Source organism: Haliotis rubra, unplaced genomic scaffold (assembly GCF_003918875.1).
Source record: "Haliotis rubra isolate DU_JTF1 unplaced genomic scaffold, ASM391887v1 Scf59, whole genome shotgun sequence".
NCBI lineage: Eukaryota > Metazoa > Mollusca > Gastropoda > Lepetellida > Haliotidae > Haliotis > Haliotis rubra.
Window position 1 is genome coordinate 1,229,254 of NW_025767290.1, and position 25,399 is coordinate 1,254,652.

General features: G+C 41.7%; 1 protein-coding gene and 1 long non-coding RNA gene across 3 annotated transcripts in view; one reads left to right on the forward strand and one right to left on the reverse strand.

The window, feature by feature from the left end:
• Nucleotides 1-4,791: 4,791 nt before the first annotated feature.
• The window catches only part of LOC124255039 (fibropellin-1-like), a 66,918-nt gene continuing 46,310 nt past the window's right edge, over nt 4,792-25,399 (reverse strand). The window contains exons 1-5 of one of the 2 annotated variants that reach the window (XM_046688875.1): nt 8,672-8,753; nt 8,261-8,305; nt 7,506-7,546; nt 6,579-6,666; nt 4,792-4,947 (exon numbers count right to left, since the gene is read on the reverse strand). In XM_046688875.1, the coding sequence (XP_046544831.1) occupies nt 4,817-4,947; nt 6,579-6,666; nt 7,506-7,546; nt 8,261-8,305; nt 8,672-8,687 (321 nt within the window). In that variant the 5' untranslated portion in view covers nt 8,688-8,753 and the 3' untranslated portion in view covers nt 4,792-4,816. Of the gene's footprint in view, nt 4,948-6,578; nt 6,667-7,505; nt 7,547-8,260; nt 8,306-8,671; nt 8,754-25,399 lie in introns of those variants that run through there. The other variant, XM_046688874.1, reaches the window with a different exon arrangement.
• On the forward strand, nt 5,417-25,056 carry LOC124255040. The gene is made up of 5 exons (XR_006892611.1): nt 5,417-5,428; nt 13,914-13,917; nt 17,645-17,648; nt 22,937-22,941; nt 24,950-25,056. It is a non-coding gene; the product is annotated as an uncharacterized LOC124255040 (long non-coding RNA).

Below are 25,399 nucleotides of genomic sequence, written 5' to 3' on the forward strand. Positions count from 1 at the left end.
CATGATGTCCCAGCTGAGGTAACAGAGATCGGCTGTGTGACGGAAGGGAGCACTCGAGGATCCCCCCGCTGTCTGTTTGGTATGTGGAACTGTATTTTGTTTTGGAATGGCATCTCCCATGACGTAGACTGATGGGTAAACGTTTATCTGTATATATATATATCTACATGTGGTGTCCGATGGAGTTTCGTTTGATTGTTATTTACTAGCACTATTCCGGCTATATGACCGCATTCTGTACATAATCGAGTGATTGATATCATGAAGATGAATCAACGCAAATGGGATTTGATGACATGCACCAACCAAGTCAGCAATCCTGACAACCCTTTGTCGCATCTTACAACTATATCATGAGGGTCTGTTAATAATTGTGTCTAGACCAGATTGGGGCGGTGGGGTAACCTAATGGTTAATGCGTTGACTCGTCACGCCGAAGTCCCGGGTTCGAATCCCCACATGGGCACAATGTGTGAAGCCCGTTTCTGGTGTCCCCGGCCGTGATGTTGCTGGAATATTGCTAAAAGCGGCGTAAAACCAAACTCAGTCAGTCAGTCAGTCTGGACCAGACAATCCAGTGATTAATAGCATGATCATCGATGAATGATGACCGCATTCTGTATATAATAGAGTCTGGACCAGACAATCCAGTGACTGACATCATGAGCATCAATCAACGCAATTGAGATACATGCATCAACCAAGTCAGCGAACCTTGTTTGTCGCCTCTTACGACAAGCACAGGTTGACCGTATTCACGGATAGTTTGTGCTTGAAGGTAGAATATTTGTACCATATGGTCTTGTCATGTTTTATTTCATGCGAGCGTCCATCAGGTCATTCCGGTATGAGCATCAGGAAGTTGTTATGAAAGGTTGCATGTCTTTCATTCCTATCAAAGACAAAACATGTTTGATCTGTCCAGGAGTATATTTCAATGGTCAGATGTATATATCTTTACAGACCGATGTACACTCTTCGTGGGACCAAGGCTGGCTTCTGAGTGTCGACCTCCACCATGGGAGCTGCGAGATGCCGCCGATACGGTTTATAACTGTACAAGGGGAGATAATCACGGAAAACCAACATGTATCCGAGGGAAGGCTCGAGGAACTCACGGAGGTGTAGGCGATGGTACGCATTAAGGATTAGCATTGACACGGGTTCTTTAACGTGTTACCGATCACTAACGTGTGATTTTCTTCGGCAGAAAACCCGACACTTTGTTCAGTTTTTAATAATATCTATATATTCGGACTGTTTGTGGAAGAGTTATCTTCCCTTGTCTAAACTGTAATGTATTGTGTAAATGCAGGAAGTGGCATGACCAAAATGAAAACAGGTTGCCTTATAGCAAACGACTCAGAAAACATCCAGGTGATCTGGTTATTGTGGAACTATGTGAGGTAAATTCTAATGATTAACGTTTTATGGCGTTTTATAAGGTTATGAGGAGTACACAGTCGGGAAGGAGACGATCTACGTCAAGGAGTATACTACAGAAAAGACGTGGGAGCAAGCTGCCCAACAGTGTCGCTCAGACGGGGCGAGGCTTATTAAACTGGACAGAAAAGAGAAAAATGAAGCCGTTAAACAATATGAATGTAAGTCTCCATGCAGCGAATGCACCATTTGTTGGTTTTATCATAGAGTTCATCCAGGAATATTCAAATGAGATGTTTTAAATCTTGTCCTTTAGGGTCCATTGGCCCAACGTCTTAAAGGCACCATTGTACCAATGGACTTTTAACATACTAGACTTAGGGAAGCTTACCGTTAATGTCGCTTTGTGAAGTGAGGATTGGATGTTTGGTTGTCTACTAATGAATCAGTAGATAATAGAACATAGAGTGTAACGTGTTATATTTGGGATTCTAGAACGTTTTGGTTCAAGTTAATTCCATTCAATTTACACTTGTCAGAATTGTACACAAACTTACACTATTCAAAAAAGAAGAAACAGACAAGCGTTTTCAGCAGTTCTTTTCGATATATTTTGACAGCAATCGTCTTTAAGACAATTCCTATGTTTGAATCCCGTTAATCATGTCATGGTTGTTGTGTATTGCGCGCAAACGCATCCCAAAATGTGTTTGTAAACATTTGTCATAAAAAAATGAAAACGATACATGAAAAGCGCAAGCAGAAAATAATTTCCCCGTAATGCACGTGTAATGTGTCGGAAAAATGAGTAGAGACATCGACTATAAAAGGCCAAACGAAATTCATCATTACATTCCGAAATTTACGACATAAACGGAGATAAAAAAATGATTGAACGCTGATCGAAATATCGCCATTGGACGTTTGGAAGCAGGGGAGTCCCAGTCTGCAGTTGCAAGACACCACAGCACCTTGGCCATATCTCGATTATGGAATCGATATACCCGCTTCAATTCGACCCAAGATCGTCCCAGAAGTGGAATACCAACAGTGACCACTCCTGCACAGGACCGATTCATCCGGGTATTTCACCAACGTCACCGATTTGCTACAGCAACGGACACTGCAGGACAGGTGCCTGGTCTTCGAAGAAGTTCCGACCAAACCATTAGAAATCGTCTGAGAGAAGTGAGAATTCGAGCATATCGACCAAAAGTTGGACCTGTCCTGACATGACTACACCGACAACGACGTGTCGAATGATGCTACAGGGCACAGCTATGGAACCTTGAATACTGGCGACGCGTTTGGTTCAGCGATTCATCGCGTTTACTCCTCCAACGACGGGATGGGAGACAACGTTTCTATCGACGTCGACACGAACGTTTTGAGCCGAACTGCGTTCGACAGGTGGGCACTTTTGGTACAGAAGGCGTCATGGTGTGGGGAGCCATGTCCTACCCGGGTACATCAAAGCTGGTGGTGGTTCAAGGTAATCTTACAGCAAATCGCTACATAGACCAAATCCTGCTACCTCACCCCCTCTCACATTTTAACCGCCAGAGGGAGCTGTTTCAACACGACAACACTCGACCCCTACACAGCTCGTGTAACAAGTGCCTGTCTCGTCAATGAAAATGTCCTTCCCAAGCCTTCCAAATCGCCTTATCTGACCCGCTCGAGCACCCATGTCTGGCAAACAGTCCAGTGATCAACAGCCTGAGCAGCATCGATCGACGCAACTGTGATACGGTGACATGTGTCAACCAAGTCAGCGAGCCTGACTACTCGATCCCGTTAGTCGCCTTTTACGATAAGCATTGGTTACTGAAGACCAATTCTAGCCCGTATCTAAGACCAAACAACTGGTTAATGCTCATTCACTGGTTTCTCTCATTGATACTCACTCACTCACTCACTCATCTCACTCGTCTATTGCAGTTCTGCACTGAATGATTCACTCACTCATACAGTCTCCCTAGCTCACTCACCTAGTGACTCACCTTCTCACTCACTTGCCGGTTGTAGTTCTGCAGTGGATGACGCTCACTCACTCACTCATTCACTCACTCACTCACTCACCCACCCACCCACCCGCTCACTCATTCACTCACTCATCTATTTCAGTTCAACACTGGATCGGGCTGAAGGATATGTATGACAACGACACCTTCTTCTGGACTGATGGGTCCCCTCTCAGATACAACGCTTGGTTCTTTAAGGAACCATCTCACTTTTCTAAAATGAACATAAAGGAAAACTGTGCGGAGATATCTCGACGGTTTATGATGATGATGGCGTGGAATGACAGCGACTGCAACCGTACCTACCCCTTCCTGTGTGAAAAACTGTTTTGACCACAAAGAAATTTCATATTTTGATATTTTGCTTGGTTGTGGGTTTTAACAGAACGTGGTACAACAACATCGTCAAATCGTGTGAAATCGTGTGTTACATTTCCACTTTAAATGTTTCTTGCATGTATTTATTTTCAAAGTGGGCTCCTATTAAGGGCACCAGTTTACATTTGATCAAAGAGGTACAATTTTAAACTCTGGCACGATTTTAACGAAACAGCGGGGCAGGAGAACATAAACTCACTAGTAAAAACATTAGTGGGGTGCCAAAAGTGCAGTTAACCATTTTGGTTGTGATAGCATTTTATTGTGTCGTCATGGTATCTGACTGATGCTTTATGTACCATCTTGCTGGTATGTACCATCTGGCTGGTACATAAAGCAAGCCAACTAAAATATGTCATCTTTTCAGTAATGCCATCACATTTGAAATAAGGTTGGTACTCTGTTGGTGCAACATTAGCCAAACACATATACACCGACAGGACATGGGAATCTTAAAACAACTTTTCATATAAAATAGAGCCATTCATCCCTATAACGTCCTTTCCCATGTACGAAGTCGTTTCTTATAATTTGTGATACTACGAAAACGTACCTGGTCACAATATGGATCTTTGTATTGGAATAGTTTCGTTCACTCTGAACAAACCTTTAAGGAAATATAGTGTTTTCAAAACTGTATACAGTGGTGTCCCCCCGTCTTGATATTGCTGGAATATTGCTAAAAGCAGCGTAAAACTAAACTCACTCACTCACTCAATCACTCAAAACTGTATACACAAATTCTGACCTAATATTAAGCATAGCGGAGTTATGCCCCCCTTACCACGGAGGTTGCCTGGGAATTTCCTGAATGCATGATCATGCCGTTGATCACTGGATTGTCTGGTCCAGACTCGATTATTTACAGACCGCCGCCATAGAGCTGGAATATTGCTGAGTGCGGCGTCAAACTAAACTCATTCACTCACTGAATGCATGAATAAATGCAGTGGTGGTGTGAAACATATTCACACAGTAGTGAGAATGCAAATATTCCATTCAGAAGTAGTTGAGTGAAGTATTTTATTTGTTTACACGTGAACATCACAAGTTATTCCAACATAGCCGGGAAGACAAGCACAGGTGTAACCAAAGAAGGTGGCCTCAGGGAAGCAGACCCCGTTCTGGCACGGCTTGTATCTGCAGGCGTTGCTGTCTTTGGCTGCAGTAAACACACAGTAGATATATGACAGGATAAGCACATAAGTGGATAAACACATAGGAATGCTATGACATGATAAACACATAGGAATGCAATGACCTGATAAACAAAGGAAAGCTATGACATGATAAACACATAGGAATGCTATGACATGATAAACATAGGAAAGCTATGACATGATAAACATTTAGGAATGCTATGACGTGGATAAGCACATAGGAAATGTTATGACATGATAAACACATAGGAATGCTATGACATGATGAACACATAGGGATGTTATGACGGGGATAAAAACATAGGAATGTTATGACGTGGATAAAGACATAGGAATGCTATGACGTGGATAAACACATAGGGATGTTATGACGTGGATAAGAAACATAGGAATGCTATGACAAGATAAACACATAGGAAGGCTATGACATGATGAACACATAGGGATGTTATGACGTGGATAAACACATAGGAATGTCATGACGTGGATAAAGACATAGGAATTCTATGACGTGGATAAACACATAGGAATGCTATGACGTGGATAAACACATAGGAGTGTTATGACGTGGATAAAGACATAGGAGTGTTATGACGTGGATAAACACATATGAATGCTATGACGTGGATAAAGACATAGGAGTGTTATGACGTGGATAAACACATAGGAATGCTATGACGTGGATAAACACATAGGAATCCTATGACATGATAAACATAGCAATGCTATGACATGATAAACATAGGAATGCTATGACATGATAAACACATAGGAATGCTATGACATGATAAACACATAGGAGTGCTATGACATTATAAACATAGGAATGCTATGACATGATAAACACATAGGAATGCTATGACATGATAAACACATAGGAATGCTATGACATGATAAACATAGGAATGTTATGACATGATAAACACATAGGAATGTTATGAAGTGGATAAGGCACATAGGCAAGCTATGACGTTGATAAACACATAGGACTGCTATGACGTGGATAAACACATAGGAATGCTATGACGTTGATAAACACATAGGACTGTTATGACGTGGATAAAGACATAGGAATTTATGACACAGATAAACACATAGGAATGCTATGACATGGGGAAATATGAGAATGCTGACATAAGATGGGATCAGGGCTTTAATGTGTATACACTGACTGGGGGCTTTAATGTGTATACACTGACGGGGTGTTTTAATGTGTATACACTGACTGGGGGCTTTAATGTGTATACACTGACTGGGGGCTTTAATGTGTAAACACTGACGGGGGGCTTTAATGTGTATACACTGACTGGGAACTTTAATGTGTATAGACAGACGGGGGGTTAATGTGTAAACACTGACTGGGTATTTTTATGTGTATACACTGACTGGGGGGCTTTAATGTGTATACACTGACGGGGGCTTTAACGTGTATACACTGACGGGGGTTTATGTGTATAGATTGACGGGGGGCTTAATGTGAATACAATGACGGGGGGCTTTAATGTGTATACACTGACCGGGGGGGTTAATGTGTATGCACTGACTGGGGGCTTTAATGTGTATACACTGACGGGGGGCTTTAATGTGTATACACTGACGGGGGGCTAAAACCACGGGTTGTACAGGAACTCACCCACACAGACGGGCTGAGGTGGACAGGGGTCTGTCTTGCAGTACACAACCTGATGAATACACATCTCCCCGTTGGCACAGGACAGAGCCTAGAGGAATTACAGTGAGTGAGTATGGTTTTACGCCGCTTTTAGCAATATTCCACAAATATCGGGGGAACACAAGAAAAAGGCTTCCTCACATTGTACCCATGTGAGGAATCGGACCCGGGTCTTCAACGTGACGAGCGAACACTTTAACCACGAGGCTACCCAACCGCCCCCAAGAGGAATAACAGCATCAGTGAGCATCAAACACGACATCGTCATGAAGCAGCAGAGACGTTGGCGTTACGACTGTCGGCATTTGTTACCTGTGTGTTGTTTAACGCTGAACTCAACAATGTTGCAGCTATATGATAGCGGTCTGTAAATAATCGATTCTGTACCTGACAATCCAGTGATTAACATCAAAAGCATTGGTTGGTTGTTTAATGCAATATTCCAGCTATATGGCGACAATCTGTAAATAATCGAGTCCGGACCAGACAATCTAGTGATCAACAGCATGACCATCGACCTACGCATTTTGGATCAAGAGCATGGTCAAAATGGGATACGATGACATGCAAGTCAGACCACCTGATCCCGTTAGTAGCCTCTTACTACAAGACCTATCTCCGGACCATTACTTAATGTACCTACTCGTCCCGTGTTCACCATGTAACTTATAGAATTAAAACAAAATATAGGTTCAAAGCTCCATTGAGGCTGGGTGGGTCAAGAACACTGTTTACTTCACTATTTGTCCTGGTGTTGATGCAGAGAGTATGTTCGTTTTAGCAAATTTAGGACACGATTCATAATAAATCTTCCAGCCTTCCAGAACAACTCGATGATTATCTTTAACTGTATCTGTGACCTTGTTACATGCAGCAGCATCAACGTACTGCACAGTCCGTGGCCCTCTTCACATCGAGTCGTGTCTCATCTGCAACACAACAACATCTCAGTTTTAGTTAATAGTGTAGTTTTACACCGCTTGTATCAATATTCCGCCGGGCCTCACACCGGGCCTCACACATTATACCCATGTGGAATCGAACCCGGGTCTTCGGCGTGATGACCACTGGGCTACCCCATCGCCCCGCCACCATCCATAGCTATCTAACACAGTACATACACGTGTGTATATGCATGTAACACAGTGCGTATATATATATCAATAACACACGACATGCATGTGTGTGTGTATGCGTGTGTTTGTTGGTATACGTTTGTAAGAGAGTTTGCTGGTCGTGTGCGTGCGTGCGTGGACATGGGGCGTTTGCGTGCGTGCTTATGTGTAGTAATGGTGTTGTACAGAGGGGGAGGTGGGGGGATTAATTTTCCAGCTAAATTGTCGCTAAATTGCCGACTAAATAATAGCTCACGTATCATGGGAGATTGAAATGTGGCGTTCATTTATCTCAGGAGGCACACCCATATCGGCGTTGGCTGCCACCAGTGTTCAGACAAGACTTGATTGAGTTTATGTTTCTAACGCCACTTTCAGCATTAGTCCAGCTCCAACACACGATTTGTAATAAATTCGACATTTGTACAATCTCTCAAAGATCCATATTTCTTGACAGGAATAATAGTCACAACTCGGAACACCAGCACACGTTCCCTCCCCCCGACAAGTTCTTACAGTTAAACTTACCTACGGGGACTGATGCCACAAGTGCCAAGAATAAAACCACGGAAACTGAAACACAAACACAGGCGGATCCTGAAACATCTAAGGGACCTAACTCCGTATAGCGAGTTGCAATCATCCTGGTTCCACAGTCTTTCTAATTAAATGCGACCACCTGTACGATCCATATGAAATACCTAACTTATCAAAATACAATAGAGAACAGCAACATAGCATGCTCGTGAATACAACTGACAAATGTTACCATTCTCATATCACATAATTGATCTTTCTATCAGTGAGACATAATATAACTGTAAGCAAATCTTAGCCGGTGACAATCATCGATTGATCAATAATGCAATACATCAGCGACGATCTCTGACAGTATCTTCTTATATGTGTGGTTCACGAATACAACATTCATTCTCTTACCAATAACAAGCTGCATACTTGGTACTGTATGTTGGTCAGGTATAGAAATCAAGCGTCTTTTGCAGTGTATATACGTATAGAAGTGACCTACAATCTATCATAGATAACGGTTATCTCTGAGATAAACGCATTTATTCATACTCTAAAGTATGTATTTGTGTTTCGGGTTAAGCTTTATTTACAACTAACAGTCTAGGGTTTTTCAAGGGCAGGTATTTCTTATTGTCCTGACCCAATAAGAAAGCAATTATTTTTTCTTGCTGTTAAAGAAGATTGAGTTAAAACTAAGTTTCTTTTGGCCGCCAGTATATCAATCTTTCATCGATAATACAATGGGATGAATGCATACAGTACAGCTCAAACACGAATGAAATACTGTATTGTGTTACAATGCTCAGTCCAGCGTAATAATACTGGAGTGCAAAAGAAGAGGGGTTTTTTGTTTGTTTTTTTCATTGAAAAGAACTGATATTTACTTTGTTCATGTAGATTCAACCATCACCCATTCATGCAACAGACTGATGTAATTCTGAGTAAAAATGAAATGATTCAACAGAGACTGGGATAGGAAATGAATTTGCAGTCCCACGACCACTAGGTACCATGTTTGAAGCGTAAATGTGTGCTGAAAGTATATTTCTTCATTTTCAATGATACGAAACCTAAAATGTCGGTCAGCAGATGTTACAAAAATAACATTTATTTTTCAAGAATTTAAAACAAATGATATCAGAAAAAACTGAAAAAAATAGAACCAGGTACAGGTATTCATTGAGTGCAGACTTTGTGCCAGAATATTATTGCTAACTTATTCTGTAACAGAAACATGTCATATAATCAACTGAGGTATAGTTGCCTTTGGTCTTCAGTCCACCTCTCTTCTTCAGGATAAATACAGGGGTGGTGGGGTAGCCTGGTGGTTAAAGGGTTTGCTCGTCAGAGAGACCCGGGTTCGATTCCTTACATGGGTACAATATGTGAAGCCCATCTCTAGTGTCCCCTGAAGTGATATGATTGAATATTGCTGAAAGCGACGTAAACTAAACTCACTCACTCACTCGGGATACATACCCCTCGCTTTCAACTTGATTCGAATGGCACGTCGCTAAAAATAGCAATCCAATCACATTACACTTATGTCGAGAGATACTACATGTTTATAAGAGAATGGAGATGACGTCATCAACATGGTGGCGAATTAGTGAGGGAGTTGAGTTTAACGCCGCTTAAATGAGGGCATGTCAGGCTGTTTGGGAGGAGGACCTGAAATGATGCAGGTCTTGGGCATTGTTCACTTTTATAAACTCACGGGCAATATAATCAGGATCCAGGTTATTAATCACGACAACATTGATTATACCCTTTGTAATCAAGGATGAAGTATATGCGTATCAAGACATTTAACATCAAAGACATTTTAAAAGCGTCATTTATTCATTGAACTCTCAAGCAACGGTTTATTTTCCATGTAAGTGAGTGAGTCTTCGGCGTGACGAGCGAACGCTTTAACCACTAGGCTACCCCACCGCCCTATTTTCCAAGTAAGTTAGAGTAATCCTTGTTAAGTACCTCCGGTTTCAGCGAAAGTGGAGGAGTGAGGAGTTATCCCGTAACGCCGTTTTGATCAATGTCAAAGGCGTGAACATATTTTCCTCGCGATGACCTATCGCCTAACCAGCTGATTATAAAGTGTTAAAGAGAAAATGACCCATTTCAAAAAAGGCCCCAGGCCATATGGAGAAAATCGCCCCAAATTTAGTGAAAATGAACACAAAACCAGTGTCCAATTTCGGGTCCATTTTCATCAAGAATTTGAAAATACACATTCTTTAAGAAATGGCTCATTTGTGTTTTTAACGACTTTCCCCATAAACGACAATTCTTCATGCGCTATTGCACAATCTAACAGGTTTACTTTGGAGCTGACAAGATGTACGGTACAATTAAAGGCATAAGGGGCTTCATGTGGTTTCTTACTTGCGGGCGGATAACATCTGTTCGTGGATTACCTCCCTTTCATCTTTCCGAAAATGGCGACCTCCATGTATAAATTGTGTTTTAGTAAATTATCAACTTTACAGATCTTTTTAGGTCGATATATTTAATTTTACATCAAGCTTTCGTCTATTTATGTAATACCAATAAGCTTACACATCATGGCATGACTGGGTTGATGCCTGTCTTCAGCAACCCATATTTGCAAAAGCTTGTGGTAACAACAGCCAAGCAGGTTGACAGGTACTGTTAAGATTGACCAATGAAGATCCGGTTTGAGATTGATCTTTTTCATGCTCATTCTAGTAGTTAGAGGTGACTATGTGGATCACGTGGTCAGGCTCAATGATTTGGTCGGTGCATGTCATAGTATCCCCGCACCATGATCAGGTAGATCGATGCTCATGATGTCAATCATTGGATGGAATTGTCTGGTCAAACTGGAATATTTACAAACCACTGTCATGGCGTTAACAACAAACAAACGAAAACGTAACCAAGAATCTGTTCAGGGCTACAGATAAGGGGCGTACAGACGTAATGTACGCCTCAAAATCAATTAAGTACGACATAATATAAGATTTCAAGCGTTTCGTGTACGCACATAAATACCTTTGTATGTCTAACATTTAATTTCCGTGCGTATCGTGCAAATGGAAATCTATTTCGGATAAATACTTGTCAAGTTTCTTTTGCGAAACACGATTTGACACATGAGGAAACCCCGACAGTAGGAATCACATGCGTTGCCATGCAACGATATGCGTCACTATTTTTCGATTGGCTAAAAACTACACTGTTCCTATTAATATCCAGTCGGACCTGACATTTCGCGCATCACACGGTCGCTCAGTTATTTCTCACGCGTCTTCAAATTCAAATACATGGTTGGAAATAGTGATCGATGAATCGTCCAAACAACCACATCACAACTCGCTCACACAAAAACATGTCAGTACGCCTTCAAAATTCTCAGTACACCTCTTGCAATATGATGTGTAAGAACACTCGCACCCCCCAAAAGTTATCTGGAGCCCTGATCTGTTCAATACGCTTAGTGTTATCTTTGCACTTATTGCTTGAATATTGCTAAAAGCGGCGTAAAACCCAACTCAGTCAGTCAGTCAGTATTGCTTGAATATTCCTAAAAGCGGCGTAAAACCCAACTCAGTCAGTCAGTCAGTATTGCTGGAATATTGCTAAAAGCGGCGTAAAACCCAACTCACTCACTATTGTTGCACTTTGTGAAGTGCTTTAGTTATTCTGCTTTGACAAACACCGACAAATAATTTCTTGAAGCGCTCGTGAATTCTAACCAATGCGCTTTAACAAAGGTGTTTGCAATTTCATTAAAATCAGAGGTTTTTATAATTGCTATATGGTGACGCAAATTAAACCACCAACTGAGGTGTGATAATCATGAAAGGCGGGGATAATCACAATGAGTGATAATTACACAAATTCCACTAAACGGTGACAGTTTACGCATTCTGCATTTAATGCGAGTCCACTTCTCACGTCATTTAGACCAAAATCAACCTGTAAATGTCACAACGTTATTGATTTCCACCTCCCAGAGGAGACATCTACTGGTGCAAGGTGTCCTTGTAAATATTTATTGATTGGGGAGAATTCTCAAGTAGGGAAGGTAGATGTTTTACAATTCGCTCAATACGGAAAGCATGGATTGCTGAAGACCACTGCCAAAGAATGCGTCACTGAAGGCAGCCTATTGTTCACATTGCATGTAGTAAAATATATTTCTGACTTAATGAATAATGACATCATGTCGTATTTTTTCAAAACGAATGTGATCTAATTTTGACTCCTTTGACCAGTAAACGTACGCAGAATCGCTAAAATGCATATTTGACAAAAAATACAATCATTCTGCTATATCGGTGCTATATCATTATCACCAAATCTATCTGTGATCATCATATACTCGAATGTCATTCTCAATCTGTGATCTTATCCTACCGGGTACCCAGGGTGAAAAGAGTCACTCGCCTAATGGGACACCGCGAGTAACATATGCTTTAGTATTGGGTAAGGGCGACTCTCTGAAAACTCATCTAACTACTCTCCGCCACCAGCTTTCTCACCACGCGTTATTTCGCCCTTGAACTTATTAAACCACGCATTTGGGTCGGTTTCCCCTGTCCGACACGCAGCTGTATCATGGTGACACTACTGGTTGACGCAAAACGAAATACCAGACCGGACATCTGACCCCACATGCACATGCGGATCAGTCCATTATTTCTCAGGGGTGATGCGCAAAGTGAAGAACACAAATCACAATTGTGACTTCTACGCTGCGTTTCACTGCCCACTGGGAGCAAGTGTTTGTTTGTTGTTTGTTTGTTTGTTTGTTTGTTTGTTTGTTTGTTTGTTTGTTTGTTTGTTTGTTTAACGCCAAGCTCAACTATATTATATTATCTTTAAAATATCGAGTCTGGACCAGACAGTCTAGTGTTCACATCATGAGCATCGATCTACCCAACTGGAATACGATGACATATGTCAACGAAGTCAGCGAGCCTGACCGCCCGATCGCGTTAGTCGCCTCAAGCATGGGTTACTGAAGATCAATTCTAACCCGGATCTTCACGGATCCAGGGTCAATTGAGAGAGTGCAGGAGTTTGAGTCAACAGTTGGTTTGTAAATGACATATAAATGAATATGAACTATACAACCATCCAACATAATAATCTGAGCTACATGTCATACGATGTACTTAAAAGTATTCAGTTTAAAAGACAACTGTTATTTAATACAATGAATCAAGTTCATTGTCAATAACCCAATTGTCTTAAGTTGATATGCATTATTCATGAAGGCGTGTATGTAGATCACATAGACGATTACACTTTAAGTAAATGTCACAGAGCGCAAACGTTGGAAACTGACCTTGGATAATGGTCAGATAAAACCATATTTAAGGCCAGAAAATGAATCGAGTTACTGCTTTAAATGAGTCCATGTGATGACCAAAATGATAGAAACTGGCGGTTAAAACGACCTTTAACTCTTTGGAAAAGAAAAGAAATGCAAAAGCGTCTTTTTAATTGATACGGACGGTATGTGAACCACTCACACTTATGAAACATAAACACCACTAAAATGCCACGCCTGACACCCGAAAAACGCGAGCAGGCCCAAGGTGTAATACAGATGGGAACCACCCCTGCCCACATAACTCGAACGTTTGGTTGCTCCCGTGTTGCAGTAACTCACCAGTAGCAATGTTACAGAATGACCGGACAGAAACCATACAAGAACAGACAGACCCAGGTTAACTACGCCCAGTGAAAACTGGTCCAGACTGTACGTCGATGGCAGCGACGTGACGGGCAGAAGGTCGTCTTCACTGATGAAAGCCGGTTCAGCGTTTTTACGGCCGAAGGGGAGAACGGCAGGAGATATGTTGAATTCAGGATTCGTGCCGTATGGTGGATGGGGTGCTTTGATGTGTGGGGAGGGGGAAGGGTGTATTTGTTGTCAGGAGAGAACACCAATGGCCAACATCAGCACTACACGGAGGACCGTATTCATCCAAAAGTTAAAAGTGTGGATGTGTCTTAGACAATCAGATACTCACCAAAATATATATCAATAGTAGCCCAGCCCGTTCTAGATAAAGTACTACTGATCTAGTTTTGATATTAATGATCCATCTAGTCAAATCGCCCAATTAATATACCAATTCAGCACAAAACATCACAATTAATGAGAGTGTGGTTTTACGCCGCTTTTAGCAATATTCCAGCCATACCAGGGACGGTGGGTGACATTAGAAACGAGATTCACACTCTGTACCCAAGTGGGGAATCGAACCCGGGTCTTCGGCTTGACGAGCAAACGCTTTTAAGATGCCCCTACCTGCCCTCATCACACCTTACGGAAGTGAACCGCAATGTCTGCCAAAATCTTGGGATGTTTTTATATGAAAGATGCACCGTGTCTCGCTGGTTCTGGGATATTGCTTGAATATTGTTTTATAACACTCACTCGCTCCAACGAAAAATAAGGTATGATCTTGTAACAGTAGGTAGCAAAGACGTTTGTAAGAGGATGTTAAAAAGCTATTGGTTTTTTTCTCAGTAAATCACTACATGTCTGCATAATTTATGCATTTCTGACGTTTCAGATAAAATGCTAATCATATTCATTTTAGTATTGTGATTTATTGAAGTAACATGCTACCCTATGCTGGAGGTAGTTTCAGTTAATGCTTTGTTTTACTTCTAAGTTTTAGGACAACACACTGACTGTCATGAGTTCGCACCAAGCAGATACAGTTGGTGTCGATCTGCATGTAGTAGAAGGGGAACCAGACATCAGCGTCCAGCAGGATCCCCACCCCACTTACCTGATGTCATGGGGGCTGTTATAACTGTGTGGCTACTGTCACTAGGTGTCTCGCAGACTGCAGGGGTAGCACTGTCCTCCAGCGTCCAATTGTGTACAGACACCTGTGTGAAGACCGGGATGTGTGAGGGGCCAACACTGCCCGACATGATTGCTTGTTACATCAACACTGGACACAGGAAGGACAAAGGATTCGAGAAACAAAACGATCAGGTGAGCGTCTATGTATGTTCATTACAAGTAATCTGTGTTCTTGAGACTAAGATCTTCCTCAGACTGAGGTGCTTTTGAGATTGTGTTCCGGAGACTGTGTTCCTGACACTAAGATGTTCCTGAGACTATGTTGTTCCTGACACTAAGCTTTAATTGTGACTAAAGTGTTCATAAAACCAAGACGTTTTTGAGTCTGTGTTCCTGAGACTAAGGTGTTCTTGAGACTAAGGTGTTCCTGAGACTGAGGTGTTCTTGAGACTAAGGTGTTCTTGAGACTAAGGTGTTCTTGAGACTAAGGTGTTCTTGAGACTAAGATCTTCCTCAGACTAAGGTGCTTTTTAGATTGTGTTCCGGAGACTGTGTTCTTAAGACTAAGATGTTCCTGAGACTATGGTGTTCCTGACACTAAGGTATACTTGTAACTAAAGTGTTCTTAAAACCGAGACGTTTTTGAGTCTGTGTTCTTGAGACTAAGGTGTTCTTGAGACTAAGGTGTTCTTGAGACTAAGATCTTCCTCAGACTAAGGTGCTTTTGAGATTGTGTTCCGGAGACTGTGTTCTTAAGACTAAGATGTTCCTGAGACTATGGTGTTCCTGACACTAAGGTATACTTGTGACTAAAGTGTTCTTCAAACCGAGACGTTTTTGAGTCTGTGTTCCTGAGACTAAGGTGTTCTTGAGACTAAGGTGTTCTTGAGACTAAGGTGTTCCTGAGACTGAGGTGTTCTTGAGACTAAAATGTTCTTGAGACTAAGGTGTTCTTGAGACTAAGGTGTTCTTGAGACTAAAGTTTTCCTGACACTAAGGTATACTTGTGACTAAAGTGTTCTTAAAACCAAGAGGTTTTTGAGTCAATGTTCCTGAGACTAAGGTGTTCCTGAGACTAAGGTGTTCCTAAGACTAAGGTGTTCTTGAGACTAAGGTGTTCTTGAGACTAAAGTGTTCTTGAAACTAAGGTGTTCTTGAGACTAACGTTTTCCTGACACTTTTGTCTTCCTGAGACTAAAGTCATCAGCCATGACGACCCCTGTCAGTCTAAATATCACAGCCTGCAATATCCCACATTGATAAATATGAATGAGTCAGGCTTTTTTATACTTGAAGTCACACTCGTCACGTGCTGGAGTGGAAAGAGATTTCGTGCTGGCATTTCGTGGCTACGTGAACGTCACATTATGTACTTCTTTATTTATTAATTATGGGGTTGCCTAGTGGTTAAAGCCTTCTTTCGTCACTCTACTGACCCGAGTTCGATTCCCCAAGTGGGTACAATGTGTGTAGCCCATTTCTGGTGTCCCCCGCTGTGACATTGCTGGACTATTGCTAAAAGCGGCGTAAAACTAAACTCACTCACATAATTATTTGACGGCATACGTAAATTCTAAGAGAAAATTATATACAAACGCTTCCGTTATAATGTTCCCCGTTGGAGAGGACAGGATTGATTCAGGTTGTCCTGTGTGTTTTGTAGATCAGAGATCTACTGTTGTCCTCATTAAAGCTATTTATATATCCCAAACGTTTTAAAAGTCCCATCTACGTCGCTGTACCTTTGACTTTTGAAAACAGTGACAAGTGTCCCACGGTTTGTTCAGATCCCCAATGGTTATTCGATCGGTGATCGACAAACACTGAAAACCCACGATTGTCGTAACAGATGACTAACAGGATCGGGTGGTCAAGCTTCTGACTTGGTTGACACATGACATCGTATCCCAATTGCGTAGATCATGATGTTGATCACTGGATTGTCTGGTCCAGGCTCGATTGTTTACAGACCGCTGCCAAATAGCTCGGCGTTAAACAACCAAACCAAACCGTATGAGAACCCAATGGATATAGCCTATTTTACTTGTCTTCATCCCACAAAAAAAGAAAAACCTGTAATGTGATAAATATAGATATTCATTTGATTTAGAAGTCAAGAACGTCATGACTACATAACAAATTCCTCTTTTTTCAATATTGATATAATATTCATCTCATCAAGTGTGCTGATTATTTTGTTTCTTTTGAGTGGAGCATCTTTCCATCTGTTTCAAGTGTCCCTTGGCGTTGTCATCTGCGTAGAGGAAGAAGTGATACTTTTGTCTTCGGACATTCATAATCTTTATCTAGAAGACAAAGTAGGCGAAACAATCTCAGTGGGCTCACTATTGTGTAAAAGGCCAGTTTACATCAACACCGAAGTTGGCTTGAATGGTTACATTTTGGCTTGGATAATAAGACAGTGACTGACGATACCCTGTTTGTATACAACACGGGGAAGATTGGGCCGCTGTTTCGTACCGGTGTTGACCACAATGATAATGATAATGATAATGAATCTGTAGAGCGCCTATCTTCCAGCTGCAGCTGTTCAGTGACGCTTGTGTCAACAATGTCAAGAGACAAGTTTGTAAGATTTTGTAAAGAGGTGAGTTTTCAGATTTGTTTTGAATATCTCGATTGATGTTGCAGATGTTAGTTCATGGGGCAGTGAGTTCCATAGTTTAGGAGCAGCGACTGAAAATGATCTTTCTGCCAACTTTGTGTTTGTGTTTGGTAAAACCAGTCTTTGACCGTAAGCAGACCTCAGAGCAGAAGTAGGATGGTAAACTTGAACAAGTTCTTTCAGGTAACCTGGTGAGTTCTCGTCATTCAGCGCGGAATATGTTAGAACGAGGACTTTAAACTGGATCCTCTGTTTGACCGGAAGCCAGTGCAGCTGCTTCAGTACAGGGGTGATGTTGTCGAACTTTTTTTGTCCTCGTCATGACTCTTGCAGGCATGTTCTGCACCCATTGAAGGTGTGATGACACACTGGGTTCAATCAGGAGGGAGTTGCAAAAGTCTAAGAGTGTACAAGTAGCTTAGTGGTGTCGGTGTCTAGATATTTTCTTATTTTGCCGATATTTCTAAGATGCATTGTGGCAGTGCGGGCTGATTTCAGGGCATGGTGGGTTGCAAATAGAGTCTTGTTGATAGGAGCACCAAGATTCCTTACTTGATCTGTTGGGTGTATCTAAACTACACTAATGGAAAGTGGCTGTGGTGAAATTTTCTGTAACTGATGTTTAGTTACTTGTATCATAAACTCGGTTTTGTCTTCATTTAGTTTAAGAAGGTCAGCGTACGTCCATTGACTGTACACACGATTCCAATTTGGCATAACATAACAGCTACGATGATGGTTTAGCACAGACGTAGAGATGGTAGTCTAGGCCTTTGTCGCACATGATGCTACCGATCGGTAGGATATATACGGAAAAGAGTACTGGTCCAAGTACCGATCCCTGTGGCACACCGTACGTCAAGTCACATGATTAGAAAGTCACACCGTCGACATGCACACTTATCTTGCGGCCTCTGAGCTACGACTTGAACCACGACAGCGTTAATCCTGTAATCCCTGCTGTATGTTCAAGCGGGAATGGGTACACAGTGTCCATTTGCAAAAAAAGGATGTCAACAGTTTTTATTCCAAATCCTTTCAGGTTCTTAATCAAGCATTGATACTAATAGTATGCATTTCGCGAGGTAACACAGGTTGTATCACAATAAAAATCATGATTATCGATAAGATCATTATGACTAGGTGCATTTTTTTTGTTTTAAGCAAATACGAGTTTTATGAAATGGCGGAAACTGATTGGTCAAAAGGGGCGACATAGAAGGGACATAACTCGTAACAGTCACGACTTTCCGGTGAGCTAGCTCCCATGCCTCGGGAGGAGGGACTAACAGGTTGTTTTCTGCACACAGGAGCCTGATGTCCCAGCTGAGGTAACAGAGATCGGCTGTGTGACGGAAGAGAGCACTCGAGGATCCCCCCGCTGTCTGTTTGGTATGTGGAATGGCAATTGTTTTGAAATGGCATCTCACATGACGTAGGCTGTTGGGTCAACGTTGATCTGTGTATATATCTACATGTGGGGTCCGATGGAGTTTCGTTTGTTTGTTTGTTTGTTTGTTTGTTCTCCTGCTATATGGCGGCGGTCTGTAAATAATCGAATGATTAATATCATGAACATCAATCAACGCAAATGGAATACGACTTCATGCATCAACCAAATCAGCCTTTGTCGCCTGTTACTGCTATATGATTCGATTCTGGACCAGACACTCCAGTGATTAACAGCATGAGCATATCAACCAAATGTTATAACATGACATGCATCAAGACGGACAGATAGCTTGACCACCCGATGCCCTTAGTCGCCTTTTACAATAAGCATTGGTTCCCGAAGATCAATTCTAACCCTACTCTTCACGGGTAGATTGTGTGTGAAGGCAAAAAATGTACCATCTGGTCTTGTCATCTTTTGTTTATGTGAGTGTCACGTGTTTCCTTCAGGTCATTCCCGGGATGAGGGGCAGGAAGTAGCCATCAAACAGTAAACAAGTTGTTGTCAATGAAAGGTTTCATGTCTTCGTGGTCTTGTACATTCCTATCAAAGACAAAACATGTTTGATCTGTCGTGGAGTATATTTCAATGGTCAGATGTATATATCTTTACAGACCTATGTACACTCTTCGTGGGACCAAGGCTGGCTTCTGAGTGTCGACCTCCACCATGGGAGCTGCGAGATGCGGCCGATAAGGTTTTTAACTGTACAAGGGGACATAATCACGGAAAACCAACATGTATCCGAGGGAAGACTCGAGGAAGTCACAGAAGTGTAGGCGATGGTATGTATAAAGAATTAGCATTGATACGCTTTGTTTGTAAAATAATTATCCATATCTTCTGAATTTGTACGGAAGAGTTATCTTCTCTTGTGTAAACAATTTTATGTATTATATAAATGCAGGAAGCAGCACGAGCCTAGTGAAGCCAGGTTGAATTTAAACCGTTGCCTAGTAATAAATGACGAAGACAACATTCAGTCGATCTGGTTATTGTGGAACTATGTGAGATGAATTCTAATGAGTAACGTTTTATGAAGGTTATAAGGAGTACAAAGCTGGGAAGGAGACGATCTATGTCAAGGAGTATACTACAGAAAAGACGTGGGATCAAGCCGCTCAACAGTGTCACTCAGATGGGGCGAGGCTTATTAAACTGGACAGAAAAGAGAAAAATGAAGCCATTAAACAACATAAAAGTGAGTCTCCACGCAGCGAATGCAACATTTGTTGGTTCTATCATAGAGGTCATCCAGGAATATTCTAATGAGAGGTTTTAAATCTTGTCCTTTAGGGTCCATTGGCCCAACGTCTTAAAGGCACCATTGTACCAATGGACTTTTAACATTATACTACTTAGGGAAGCTTACCGTTAATGTCGCTTTGTGAAGTGAGGCTTTTATGTTTGGTTGTCTACTAATGAATCAGTAGATAATAAAACATAGAGTGTAACGTGTTATATTTGGGATTGCACTTACTTAGTAAGTGACCAATTATTTTAGAACTTTTTGGTTCAAGTTAATTCCATTCTATTTACACTTATCGGTAAGTTCCAGCAGTTCATTTGGATATATTATGACAGCAGTCATCATTACAACAATTCCTTTGTTTGAATCCCAGTAATCATGTCGTGGTTGTTGTGTATTGCGTGTAAAATGTAAAATGTGTTTGTAAACATTTGTCATGAGGAGAGGCATCAACGATAAAAGGCCAAACCAAATCATTTAATTACGAAATGCCAAGATTGAAGGCTACTAACCGACATATCGCCATTGGACGTTTAGAAGCAGGGGAGTCCCAGTCTGCCGCTGTAAGGCACTTCAACGTCCACCCACAGCACCATATATCGATTATGGCAGCTTCAATTCCACCGAAGATCATCCCTAAAGTGGAAGACCAAGAGTGACCACTCCTACTCAGGACCGATTCATCCGGGTGTTTCACCTACGTCACCGATTTACTACAACAACGGTCACTGCAGGACAGGTGCCTGGTCTAAGAATTTCCGACCAAACCATCAGAAATCGTCTGAGACAAGTGCGACTTATAGCATATCGACCAAATGTTGGACCTGTCCTGACACGACTACGACGACAACGACGTGTACAGTGGTGCAACAGGGTACAGGCATGGAACCTGGAATACTGGCGACGCGTTTGGTTCAGCGATTCATCGCGTTTACTCCTCCAACGACGGGATGGGAGACAACGTTTCTATCGACATCAACACAAACGTTTTGAGCCGAACTGCGTTCGACAGGTGGGCACTTTTGGTACAGAAGGCGTTATAGAATGGGGAGCCATGTCCTACACGGGTAGATCAAAGCTAGTGGTGGTTCAAGGTAATCTTACAGCAAATCGCTACATAGACCAAATCCTGCGATCCCACCCCCTCTCACTTTTGAACCGGCTGAGGGAGCTGTTTCAACACGACAACATTCGACCCCTACACAGCTGGTGTAACAGGTGCCTATCTCGCCAACGCAAACGTCAATGTCCTTCCCTGGCCTTCCAAATCGCATTTTCTGAACCCGATCGAGCATCCATGGGACAAACTTGATCGACGCGTCCGTAAACGTCACCATCGTCCTCAAACACCTGCAGAATTTGCCAACGCGTTGCAGGAGGAATTGCAAAGGATTCCCCAAGCAAAGATCCTACGACTTGTGCAACACCTTCTAAGGTGGTGTCGAGCAGTGACGACTGCAATGGGTGATGTCACCAGGTACTGACCTGAACGCCCCTTGTGTCCACACGCGTGTAGTGAGTGAACTGAATTAGTGCTGACAGTGACAATACATATCTTCATTCATATGTCGAAGGGGCGGTGGGGTAGCCTAATGGTTAAAGCGTTGGCTCGTCACGCCGAAGACCCGGGTTCGAATCCCCACATGGGTACAATGTGTGAAGCCCATCTCTGGTGTCCCCCGCCGTGATGTTGCTGGAATATTGCTAAAAGCGGCGTAAAACCAAACTCAGTCAGTCAGTCATATGTCGAATTTCCTTCTTCTGTGTTCAAGCTTAATCGACTTGTGTACACTTAAATACGCTTAATACATGTCCTTACTTTTGGCCTGTATGATTTTTGTATTCTGCTTTTGACTAGTTTATATTGACCTCTTCTTGTATGTTGGGCACCTTAAGCTTACTGGATCACTAGCCTGGCGCCTTAGGCAGCTCGCCCACCACGCCCCACTCACTCAACAAATCATTCAATCTCGCTCGCTCACTCACACAATGACTCACTTTCTCACTCACTCGCCTGTTCTAGTTCTGCAGTGGATGGCGCTCACTCACTCACTCACTCACTCACTCATTTCAGTTCAACACTGGATCGGGCTGAAGGATATGTATGACAACGACACCTTCTTCTGGACGGATGGCTCCCCACTGCGATTCACCTCCTGGTCCTTCATGGAGCCATCTCACTTCTCTAAAGTGAACATAAGGGAAAATTGCGCGGAGGCATCTCGACGGTTGCTGAGGGTGGTGTGGAATGACTGCGACTGCCTCCAATACCATCCCTTCCTGTGTGAAAAACTGTTCTGACCACGTGGAAGTTATATATTTTGTCCTTTTACTTGTTGGTTTTAACAGAACGTGATATAACAGCCTCGTCAAATCGTGTATTACATTTCAACTTTAAATATTTCTTACATGTATTTAGTTTCAAAGTGGACTCCAATTTAGGTTCCCAGTACGTATCACGACGTACAATTTTAAACTCTGGCATGATTTTAAGGAAAGAGCGGGACAGAAGACACCATACTGAGTAAGAGTTCGGAGTGTCAAAGGTAACGTTAACAATACTAGAGGCTGTGATAACATTTCATTGTGACGTCATGGTATCTGACGTGACTGGTGCATAAAATAGATAAAACAAGCCAACTAAAATGATTTTATTTTTTCAGTTATTACATTACATTTGAAATTACAGTTCATTTAATGACTATTGGAACGCTCGTGAAAATGAAGTGTGCAACCTCCCCCACCACCATTGGAAAGGATGGGTTTTTTTTATTGGATTTCAGTATAATTTTTAAGATCCTGTACAGATGTTAAAACGTTTGAAGAGAGAAATTTCACTTAAAATTGCTGCAACTTTAGTTTCTGAGTAGGTCCAGCTACATCCCCCAAAACATACAGTTTACAAACCCAATCGTCGTTTCCAGATTCCCAAATAAGATCAAATAGGTTCAATTTTTTATATCAATATATAGACCTGCGGATAAATAAGGTGAACGAAGTAGTAGACAGGGTAAATAGTTTTTTCTGTTTTGTTTTATTTACCATTCTTTTAATCTATTAAAAGATAGAAACCCATGCTTTCAGATTATTGGTTTAATTAAGAATTGAATGTCAGTTTGTGTGTTTGCACTGAAAAATGAACGATGTCAAAGCGGTGTTCAAACTCGTGTGAACGAGCGAGTTTACGAGCGAGTTCACGCGAGAGTTTGAACAACGCTTTGACATCGTTCATTTTTCAGTGCAAACACACAAACTGACATTCAATTCTTATAATTTCGCACTTTGAAGTTTACACATACGTTTTCCACCCACTTGTAGATGATCATTGTTTAGTGTGTTTTAATACCTGTAAAATGTTGTAATGCCATTCGGTTCAAGAAGGTACGTATTGCAGCGATGTTTGTATACACAGCGATTTTATTTTTACACATGTATCCCAACCCTTGAAGAAATAGTTCTCAAAGTATTCGATCTTTAAAATATAACAACAAATTCGTTATGAGGTTTGAAACTGCTTTAATAAGTATAATCAATAACAGTATCAAACAGAAACAAATATCAGAAGCAATAACAATACCATTTTAACAAACTGGCATTGTACCTTTTCACTTGTAAATACCTTGTTTGACCGCGTAATAATACACTGACCGACTTCGAAGTTGTGCGGCGTGGCGAATATAGGAAACAGATCTTGTTGTATTCTATTTATTTGTGATTGTTTATTGTGAAATTTTTTTTGCAGTTGTTAAACAGACCTCGGGGCAGAAAACCGCCGGACGAACCCGCAAACTGCGAGACATTAAACTCCTGTGAAAAGGAACAATGTTCGGCAATCCGTTTGGTAGTGACATTGCCAAACTTGGGGTGACTTGAAACAGGTTCGTTCGCGAAATATTGGTATCACCAATTATTGGGGGTCCTTGAAACCGAAGCGAAAAACGTTCACACACGTATGAACGGTGTTTACACAAGTATGAACGATTAGAGGGGTTCAAGAGTAATGAACCTTGAAATTTAGATCACATGACCTCTCTCTCAACCAACCAACGTTCGGGAATCTGTGTAAACTTGAAAGCACGAAATTATCTAAATTTGAACAACGGATTGCTAGATAAAGGCAGTGTTCACGATAGGTTTATAGATACTGAAGGTTCACCAACTTGTACATATGGTTGTGTTCACGGTTTTTATAAAATTACGATGGGAATTTAAAATAAAAAATTAAAAAATGGCACCCCTCCGATGCTAATATCTTTGACGGACGTGAATTGCCTGATTAATTCGAAAGAAAATAGGCTTCACACTGTCAGCAGCTAGTCAATACGATTTTGCAACTCATTTTCACTCGCCCTATACAATCTGAAAACTAAAATGTTTTCAAAACCAAATGGTACAACGATCCCCTTCAAATATTATTCACAGACGGATACCAAAGTACCACAAGCAGAATTCATCAACAACGCGTTCACGTTTTGTCCTCGGTGACACCATAGCGATTAGTCTCCGCTAACGTCCAAGGTGTCGGCCCGGGAAAGCGCCATTTCAATAATTATTTTGAGTATACCCGGTAAAGCGTGGGTCATTCTCACTTACCCACCACCCTAAAGTTATGATAAGGGATTAAAGAGGATTAGTGTACACGGGTTAGTGATTACACTGCTCACCGTGAAATTCGGTCCTGGTGGGTGACACTAATTAGTCTCATCCACGTGAACGGTGTTCACCGTTCATGAACTGCGGTTATTGACTTCTTGTTGTTGCTGATTTTTAAATAAATTTAGTGAACACTCTTTACCATCACCCTCACTACATAATGATACATATGATCGGTTATGAAGTCAGTCACGATGGCTAACCAACAAGTGAATGTCAAGTTCATTCCCAATGGTAGGGGCGGTCAGTATTTGATTTTCCAGAATTATAGGTTCACAATTAAGAGAAGAAGAGGTACGTCCATCCATTAGAACTGTGCCCAGAAATCCTGCCATGCCACGGTTAACACCAAAGAT